General features: G+C 46.5%; 1 protein-coding gene across 1 annotated transcript; it reads left to right on the top strand.

Moving 5' to 3' along the window:
- Nucleotides 1-1,648: 1,648 nt before the first annotated feature.
- LOC132337201 (centrosome-associated protein 350-like) lies at nt 1,649-7,829 on the top strand. The gene is made up of 5 exons (XM_059865530.1): nt 1,649-1,750; nt 4,216-4,344; nt 4,705-5,372; nt 5,707-6,562; nt 7,630-7,829. Exons 3-5 carry the CDS (start codon nt 4,737-4,739, stop codon nt 7,827-7,829), a joined length of 1,692 nt encoding a protein of 563 aa, XP_059721513.1. The 5' UTR covers nt 1,649-1,750; nt 4,216-4,344; nt 4,705-4,736.
- The last annotated feature ends 1,951 nt before the right edge of the window (nt 7,830-9,780 follow it).

Here is a 9,780-nt window from a genome sequence, read left to right as displayed (position 1 = left end):
TTGTGATAAATCCATTTCTTTCTGCAGGTCCAAACCTCCCTGTGCTGTACATCCCACCCTGCTCACTGAGTCCACTGGATTTACTCTCCAGCACACACAAATTCATTTCCTCAAAATAGTAAAGAATTTGCTGCAAATCTCCCCTTTCCTCCCACATCCTTCCTTTAGCCACATATAAAACATGGACTAGGAGGCAGTACAGTAGTGAGGAGAGGCACCACAGGTATTTAAATCAGGAATTGTGTAGTTCAGAGGCATTACAGGGGATTTAATAGTTCATTCAGTGGAACTAGTGTGGATCTGAAAGCAAATATTATTAGCCCTTCTTATCCTGCTTTGCTGCTAAATTTGGGACTGAAGAACCATCCATCTCCAGCTGTCACTTCAGTTTAGTGAGGTTCAGGATCTGGGATTGCTGGGAGCAAGGCGTGGGATCGGGAGTGCCCGGGGCAGCCCCAGCCGCGGGGGATTACTGAGGAACACGGCACGGGAGGAGCCGGGCTGAAAGGCTGCACCTAATAAATCTCATTGCTGTAATAGCATTAGTGTCAATTCACTGGGCACTGGCATCCCTGGCACACCCTGCCAGCTTCCAGGGGCTCTTCCCTTGGATTTGCTCCCTCCCACATTTTGCAGGGGTGCTGTGGTGCTGCCCTTAGGTCTGTGGCAGCCACGTGTCCCTTCCCAGCTGCATCAGGCAGCACTTTCTGTCACCAGTGCCTGATGTTACCCCTCCTAAAGCCAGAAGCCAGAGCCACAGTCCAGGCTGAGCCTCCTGGGACGTTCCCAAGGGAAGGCTTCTTCAGTTTGTTTTTAACCCAGATCATTTTATGTAACTGAGTGAGGGAACTGCCAGACAAACTGTTCCACTTGTGGGACACACACAGACTGATGCTGGGGATCAACAGCTCCAGACACTCAGTTCAGCTGCATCTTGTTCACTGTGTCTGCCTGTCCCCTGCTACTGACAGAAGTGTGTCACAGCTGCTTTGCCAAGTGTTCCCTCTGCAGACACCTGGGAGCCCAGTGCTGCTCTCCACACATGCAGGAGCTCAGCTGTTGAATCCCAGCATCTGCACAGCTCCTTGTAGCCTAATGGCTCTCAAACACTTGTTTTTCTGGGTTTTAGTGCTCTGAACCCAGCTCTGTTCCCTCCTTGCCTCATGAAGAGCATAGAATACCAGGCAGAGAAGGATTTACCATCTCTGGACAAGGAAGGGATTATAAAAAAGCCCCAAAGATCCCAGGTTAGCAATGAGGTAGCATAACTGGGAACTTCCCCAACTATTCAGTGTTTGCTGTGCATGGAAAGGTTGGCCTGGCTCTCCAAGGCACCAAGGGGAGGTGTCCCACTGCTCCCACAGGATGCAGCAGTTAGGGCAGAGCTGTTTCTTGTGTTGTATGGATGGACAAGGTCATGGACAGAGCCTCAGGGATGGATCCAGGCCACTGCTTCCTTTGCTGGGACCTCTATATAACAAACATTAAATAAAGAAGGAGTCCTGCATGTTTGGTGACCAGTTTCAATTAAAAGACTTCTGTTTTTGCATTCCAAGGGAATGGTGCTGGGGATTGAAGTGTTGGGTTCATCAAGTTTGATTTTAGCTACACTAATTCTTTTCTGTGTTTTATTTTCACCTCCTGATTAAAGACCAAAGAGAGAGAAGCTCAGCGTGGAGAATTCAAGCAGAACACCAGAGGCAGCTTTCATCCAAGTCCTGTGTTCTGGAGAGAGCAGTGGCAGGGAAAGGTAAGGCTGAAAACCATGAGAAATTACAAGGACTGATGGACAGAACTGCCTGCAGCAGTTGAATTCCACACCTGCCAGGATTAAAATTCATCAGAAATGAAAACTAAGTCATACATCCTTAGTGGGAAGAGCTGTCTGTCACCTATTCAGTTCTGTTTCCCTAATGAATTAAGGGTGCCACCAAAGGCAGGGATTTCCTGGTCTGCCAAGCAGGGACTGAATGCAGGCAGTGAAAAGTCAGATGAATTATCCAAGTCTCAATTGCTGCTTCTCAGTTTTATTTGACAGGTGTGTCTAAGGGCAGGTTTGAATTCCTGGTGTCATTTTACCCATTTAATGCTATAGCTTTGCATAGAAATGGTTGAATTCAAATGTTGTGGGGAAGAAGTGGAAGTGCTGTGGGTTGTACTTCATACCAGCCATGTTCCCAAGACACTTGTGTGAAGCAGAAATAAAAAATCCAAGCTCTCTAATCCTGATAGAATTATCAAGATAATGTGCTGTAGTCCCTAAGTTTGATTTAAAATGCATGAAATATGTAATAATTTCCTTCTCCCTCCTCTTTTTTTTTTTTTTGTTTTAATGGATTGTTTGAAAAATGGCTTGCTCTTCCTCTGAGAGTGGGTCATAATAAGACCATGCCACGTGAAGCATTCATCATTGTAACTGCCAGTGTCATGGTGTCTTTATTGGCTATTAGTTTCTGTCACTGAAAGAGCCAAGGCAGGGCTACAAAGAGATGAATGAGGGGCAGAGGTCAGAGCCAGAGTACTCAGGAATTTGATGAATTATAAATTTGCTGTAGTTAACAAAAAATTAAGTCACCACAGCTATAAAATATTCATCTGCTGGTAGGTAGGGAAAAAACCCAGGAGAATATTTAAATCAAAAGAGTTTCTTCTATCAACTGTTCTCATCAGGAATGCAGGCTGCTCATGAACTTTAGCATCATAGTTGCTGTAGCTAATGAACACAATACAGATAAAAAGAAGATTTAATTGAAATAAACAACATGGTGAGGCAAAGACTGTTAGATCCACAAAATAACTTGTCTGGTGCATTCAGAGGAGCTAAGGCAGGCTATAAAATAAATGCATTTTCAGTACTGCTAAAAACAAAACCAAGTGACACAGCAAGGTGTTTCCTTAAAGACATGGATGGATACCAGCTCTCCTGAGCCCAGCAGATTCTGGCAATTCCCTCTGTGCTCCTGCTGTGAACACCATGCACAGATCTGGTGATAATTCCTTCCAAAGGAAGTCTGTGGGATTCTAGGAAGTGACTTCAGCCCCACAGGGAGTGCAGCTCTTCCTTGTCTGAAAAGCATCATTCTCCCTGTGACAGGATTCACAGGAGCTGCAGAGCATCTCAGAGACTGCTACAAATGAAGAATAAAAGCTGTTGGCTGTGACCCCTTCAGTGGCCATGGTACAGAGGAGAAGAGGTTGCCTTACACTGTTCCCAAAGCACAGGGGGTCTCAGGGCAGTCCCACTGGCCTGTGAGTCTTTGGAAAGTCCTTTGTGTCCAGCAGCTCCCCTGACCCTGAGGTGCAGCACAATTGACTGAGAACTGACCCACACAAGCTGAGGCTGATTTCAGAGTAAAATCTTTCCTATTACAAAAACCCCCTTTTTAAAAGCATTTTAATTGGGGGAGATTTTGGGGGGGTAGAATTTCCATGCAAAACCCAACTAAGTACCTGTTCAGCCACCTTGTGCTGGAGGAGTGTTTGCAATAAATACATAATTGTGCCAGTATTGGCATGCTGTGAATGCAATCTGAAATTATGAAGTAAAACAGTGATAAATGTTGTCTATTATGTGACACCACCTATTAAGCAAGAGTAATTTGTTTGTGTTGCATTCTGCACAGTTTATTTCTGCATTAGACATTGTCCCTCATCCTGTATCCTCCATTGATTCTTCCACACCACATCCTGCTGATTCTCACCAGTTTAAAAATGAATTAGTTTCCTCTGGTGAGTTTGAAGTAATCACTTCAAAGGAAGGAAAATTATAATTTTGTTATGCCCTTCCTTTCAGCTCTCAAATGTGCTGGTGCCCAGGAAGTCCTGACCTTTTCTCAGTGTTCTTTAGGCCTCTGGGAGTCAGTGATTTCTGAGTAAAACTTGTAAGACTGTGTGAACACACTACAAGTGTTCAATGATATATTTGCTGATGGTAAACCTTAGGAAAGCACTGAACCTTCACATTTAACACTCATGAACTCCTCTGATTCATGGCCCTGGCAGCCTCCAAAGTTTGGGTGCTTTAAAAATTTTTGTTACCAAAGTAGCACCAGTTTTTTATTTTAAACCTGCTCTGACTGAAACTTTTTAGATCTCCTCACACCTTCAGTGTGATTCCTGGAAATCACCATTAAATAGATTTGAATAAGAGAGTTAAAATAGTCTTTCAAAGAGCATGTGGGGCTTTAATAATTAAATACAAACTCTCTGTTTCAGGTGTGAATCTGCCTGGTGTTTCTGCATGGAGAGAAGGTCAGAAGTTGGCTAGAAGACTGCTGGGTCCACCCCCTCCACTTCCACATTTGAGGAGCAGAACTGGAGAGCAGAGCACAGCAAAGACCTTTGGTACAACTGTCCTTCTACAGCACTGCATGTTTTGGCACACCCCCCCCCCTCCAAAAAAAAAAAAAAAAAGGCTTTTTAAACCTAATTGAAACAAATTAAACCTAATTTAAACAAAAGCTTTCTAGGCCCTTCTGAGCACCTGAAATATGGCTCCTGAAATAACAATTGGCCACTGCAATCTTCAATTTCCACCTTTACAGGTTTATCTTCACCCTTGAATATCACAGATTTTACAACAGACAATGCAAATAATCCTCAGAGCTGCATTAGGAAGCAGGCTGGGAGATGCACACTGTAGATACAGGAATTGTTACTCTCTGAAACAATTACATCACTGCTGTTTCCAAATCTTTCCCACAGAACCTTTGGAAGGAGGTCGAGGACTTGGAGCAATGCCAGTGGTGGAAAACAGCTCCAGAGTGAAGGGAAATGAATCTGTGGGGAGGAGCCCTGGAGCCCAAAGCTCTGTGGTGGCTCCCAGCAAGGCTGGAAGGGGCAGCAATGCACCCACAGAGGGTACAAACCAAGCCCTCAAGAATCTTCTCTTGCAAAGGCAGTCCTGTGAGGAACACAGACATATCAGGCTCCCCAGAGATGCTGTGAAACACCAACCCCAAGGGATCCATTCTCCTTCCCTTGGAATTTCATTAAGGAAAGATGGAGCCAAGCCCAGCACCTCAGGAAGCTGCAGCAGAGGAAGAAATAAATCTCCTCAGAGACAGAAAGAGTCTGAGAAAGAAAACCTTATGCAACCTTCAAAGAGGAGGGCAAACCTTAAAAAACCTCACCCCTACAGCCCTGAAAGTGTTCGGGAATTTATGTATCGAAAAAAGGAAGAAAGAAAGAGAAAACTCCTCAAAGAGAAAAAGTCTTTGGCACAGGCTGCAGAGATGAAGAATAAGAGGTTGCAAGAATTGTACAGGAGACAAAAAGAAGTTATTGGGAAGAAATTGTGTCCTGATGAGATGCACAAATCCCTTGGGAAAACAGGTTCTGCCAAAAGAAACCCTCAGTGTGAGTTGGAGCAAGTAAGTCCTAAGGAGTGGCAGATTGAAACCCCTCCAATCTCAGTGCAGCATGTGCAGGACATGAAACACTTCATACAAATGCTTTGAGAGAGAGAAAAATTTTTATCTAGAAAAGCAGAGCAATTAGCTCATGATTATGGCATAAACTGCTGGGCTCATTGGTAGGGCTGGAACCCTCAACTTCAGGCCAAAAACCTGGAAATCTCCAGTGCCTGAGCTAAAAGAACAGGTTTGCTGTGTTACATGAGCAAATTATTCGGTGGAATAAAAGCCAGACATTACCCTTCTGTTGCCAACTGTTGAGTGCTTACACTGCTGGGCTCTTCTCTTTCAGGAGCAAACCAGTGGGGGAGTACTGGAAAGGAGTTTCATGGCCTGGGTGGATGAAACATCCTTTCCTCTATCACCAGAAGATCACAGAGGCAGGTACTCAGACATAAAAGGCATCCTAGAAAGCCACTTTCTCAGCTCACACTGCAGACATCTCTCTCGTTTTTTCTTTTTTAACAGGAATCAACTCCTAGAAACAGCTCAATCACCTGAAAAAGGAGAAGCATCAGGTCCTCCAGCACCACTGGAATCTGAACACTGGTTTCTCAGTCCTCTGAAACGTGAAGACTTGAGGGACTGCTCTCCCCCAGCTCTGCATTCACCTCCTCTGAACTTTTCTGTTCCTCAGAAAGATGCAAAACCTTCCTCCAAGTACCCACCTTTTGGTCTTTCTCCACAGAGAAGCAAACAGGATCAAGTGAGAGCCATCCACAGTCTGTCCAGGGAACTTGCAGAAAAGATTGACGTGGCGAGGAAGAGGCTGAGTGCAGCCAGCTGGGCTAAAGCCTCTGCTGACAAACAATCAACAGAGACAGCTCTGGACCTGCACAGTGATCCTCCTTCTGCCCCAGAACCTGAGACTTCCAGGGATAGGCAAGAGAGGACAATGACTGCACAAATGCCTCTGGACACCCCAGATCCTGAAGTGCTTTGTGTGACATCCACCAGGGAATGCCGTGGACTGGGCAGGATTGGCCTGCTGGGCAGCACTGAGGGAGCAGCAGCCCTGGGCACACAGAGGGAAATGCCAACTCCTGTGCCTGGTGGGAATGCTGAGAGGGAAGAATTGCCCTGGATCACTCATAGTGCAGGACAGAGTCACCTCAGCCCTGCAGGAGAGCTGACCAACACCTTGAGAGGTAAATCCTTTCCACATGACACAACAGGGATGCTCAGGTGCCACTGCCCAGATCCTTCAAAGCTACAAGCAGGGGTTAAGCTTCATCTCCCCTTGGCTATTTATTGGAAATGCTGTGCCCTGGAAAATCCCTGAGCAGCGGCTCTCCTAGGTTTTACTTTCCTCCCCTCCCCTTGCACCCGTAAAGCTATATCTCATAATTTTATCTGTGGCTTTGCCACCAATTTTGGACATGTCACTTTCTGGTGCCTTTATAAAAGAATTATAAACCTAAACCCATGTAGTTAAAAACCTGTGGATAAGAAGAGCTGTAATGAAATGAAGTGCTCACAGGTAAGTAGGCAGTGAATAGATGCCAAAGCTTGGGCCATTTCATTTCTATGAAGAGCATATTTATTAAATGTCTTCATTTGTCTTTTTAAAAGGTTTCCCTGTGAATAAGGGCTCCAAGGTGGACATAAGTCTGTGGCATGAAAAGCCAATAACCAGCCCAGCCTCTCCAGCTCGCACATTCCTCACTAGAAGGTAAACAAGGCTGGATATTTTATTCTCTGCTTAATGTGCCTTGCATGTATCTAAAATAAGGAGCACCAATTCAGCATGGAGCTAGACTCGGGGCAGTGGGTCTCCTAGACTTCACTTTCCACTCATTGCTTCTGTGAAATGACATTTCATAATTTTATCTGTGGCTTCACCACTGATTTTGGACACATCACTTCCCCTTCTGCTGCCTAGGTTTTCCCAGAAGTAAGAAAGGAAATATAAACCCGACCCCATGTAGTTGGAAATCTGGGGATAACAAAGCTGGTGTATTATCCTCTGCTGAATGTGCCACACAGAATTAAAATAAATAGCAGGAATGGTGGATTCCCGGGAGCGGCGGATCCCTTGGAGTGGTTGGTGGATCCCGGGTTCGGTGGGATCCTCAGGAGGGATGAATCCCGTAGAGCAGTGGGAGCGGTGGATGCTCGGGAGGGGTTGGTGGATCCCCGGGTCTGGTGGGCTCCTGGAACCGGTGGATCCCTGGGCTTGCTGGATCTCCCGGGAGCGGTGGATCCCCGGCTCCAGTCCATGAATCCCAGGTGACTCCGGTCGGTGGATCCCAGCTCCGGCTGGTGGATCCCGAATTGCTCCGGTCGGTGGATCCCTGTCCGTCCGGTGGATCCCGGGCCCGGTGGGTTCCCGGCCGCGCTGCCATGACGCTCTCTCGCCACCGGAGGGCGCCGCAGCCGCGGGCGCGGAGCGGGACGGAGCGAGCCCCTGGGTAAAGCTGCCGCGGCCCCCTTCGGGCGGGGATTAATTAAAAAAAATAATTTCTAGTGATTGTTTTCACTCGCTTTGCTATAAAAGCGGGTGAAAGATTCCCAGCAGCTCTGTAGGTTGTATGCTGCACAGCAACACCTGCTCACACACAGTACCTTTCCTTGGGCAGCACATATGCGATTATTGTGGAAAATTGGTTTGGTAGCAAGAAGTGTAGAAAAAATTATTACATCAATGTAGGTTGTTGTCAGCCTACGTTAATTAAATATTTAGAGAGAAACCCCTTTGAATTTGGCCCATCTTAGAGAGCAAATTGCCCCATTGAGTCCTCTCTGGTGACAGGGGAGACCGCGAAGGGACAATCATTAACTGAGGTCAGAGCGTGTCCCTGCCCAGCCACAGAGAGGGACAAAGCCAGAGTTCCCACAGAGGCCACACGACTCTGCAGAGAAGAGAATAAATCCCCTGAGCCCTGGAAGATTAAATATGACCAGGATGTCCCCAGGGTCCTGTTCAGAGACCAGGACAAGGAGCTGGTGCTGTGGGATCCTGGCCAGGCAGGAATGGCCTGGATCTGCTCCATGGGCACTCTGATGGTGCCTGGGAACGAGCTGGCTGGGCCAAACTACCTGCAGCTAAATTTCTCCAGTGGGAAAAACTGTTTTTTCTCTTTTTAATTGAAGGTGGGATATTAGACCCAGCATTCTTTTCAAGAAGATTGTTTACAGCTTTACAGTGTGAAGTAACCAGGAGGAAAATGAAAATTGGAGGGATAAGTCCAGACAGATGAGCTTACCAAAGTTATGAGGTGTAATTACTGGAATTTCCCGGAGTTAAACCCCTGTTCTTTGTGCATAACCACCAGGCTCACAAAGGCTGGGCTGATCTCTGCTCCAAGAGATCAGTTGCAAGGATTATGGAGCTGCTCTGTCACAGAAGACAGCAAATGTATAAAACATGAGCAGCAGGCACTCCGAGAGTGCAGTGGAGACAGTCAGAGCTGTGTCTGCACTGCACCTTGGGGAGCACAGCCCAGTAGCTGTGGGCTCCATCACTCTTGTCCTGACACCACCCAAACTCACAGGAATGATGGTAGGTGCAGGACCCCCATGGCCCATTGGGAACAGCCCCCAGCTGTAAGGGACAAGCATCAAACCAAGGAGAAATAAGACAGATTGCACTGATCTGCTGAACAATGCAATTACTGAGAAAGCAAAGCAGCCAGAGTCAAAAAGTCCTCAGAGCATCACCGAAAAAAACACCAATAAAACCTCTCAGACAATAAATCACAACCCTCTTGCAAGTGCTGCTTCAAAAGATGAGGAGAGCTACTTGCAGATAAAATATCGCTGTATTTAGAGATTAGAAGTGGAAAGTGTGGCTGTATTGTGAAGGACTCCAGACTCATCTCCTGGTGGGCTGAGGCCTCCCTGTGATGCAAAGGCAGTGACAGTTGGGGGACAATATACAGGAAAGAGCACCCCATGCCTAGCCCTTCCTTAGCTGCTGGTAAAGCACATAATTAATAGAAAGGATCGGAGTAGAAGCCTGTCTTTTGCCCTCATCTTTTATTTGTATATAATCTAGAGTCTGATTTTGCTCCTCTCCTGAAGTCTGCACACTCACTGGAAGCAAAAGTGGATGAGTCCTTTGGCACACAGAGTGAGGCTCCCATGATCAAGTTATTCCTGAAGTTGGTCTGGTATCAACTGATTCACTACAGATCAAATCAGACAGAAAGCTATCAGATAAAGGAGCAACAGTGTGCTCTAAGGAGGTGACTGAGGAACTTTGCAGGGCTGTAATTTCTCCTTCTCCAGGAACATTTGCACTTTGAGTGCATGAACTCTCTGTGGGGAGTGTCAGCAGGTAGTGAAGGGAGCCTGCCTCTTAAGTTGCACACAAACTTCACAGGCTGTGCTAACAGGAGGGGTCCATGCTGTGTTCTTGCCTTGT

This window comes from Haemorhous mexicanus, chromosome 21, assembly GCF_027477595.1.
Source record: "Haemorhous mexicanus isolate bHaeMex1 chromosome 21, bHaeMex1.pri, whole genome shotgun sequence".
NCBI classification, from domain to species: domain Eukaryota; kingdom Metazoa; phylum Chordata; class Aves; order Passeriformes; family Fringillidae; genus Haemorhous; species Haemorhous mexicanus.
Note: the sequence above shows the minus strand (reverse complement) of the source record. Positions and strands in the feature narration are given on the sequence as shown.

Coding starts and splice junctions, on each gene's coding strand:
- LOC132337201 (XM_059865530.1), top strand. CDS start 4,737: ATGCCAGTGGTGGAAAACAGCTCCAGAGTGAAGGGAAATGAATCTGTG. Junction 5,373..5,706: donor CTCAGTGTGAGTTGGAGCAA/GTAAGTCCTAAG, acceptor CTTCTCTTTCAG/GAGCAAACCAGTGGGGGAGT. Junction 6,563..7,629: donor GCTGACCAACACCTTGAGAG/GTAAATCCTTTC, acceptor CCCCGGCTCCAG/TCCATGAATCCCAGGTGACT.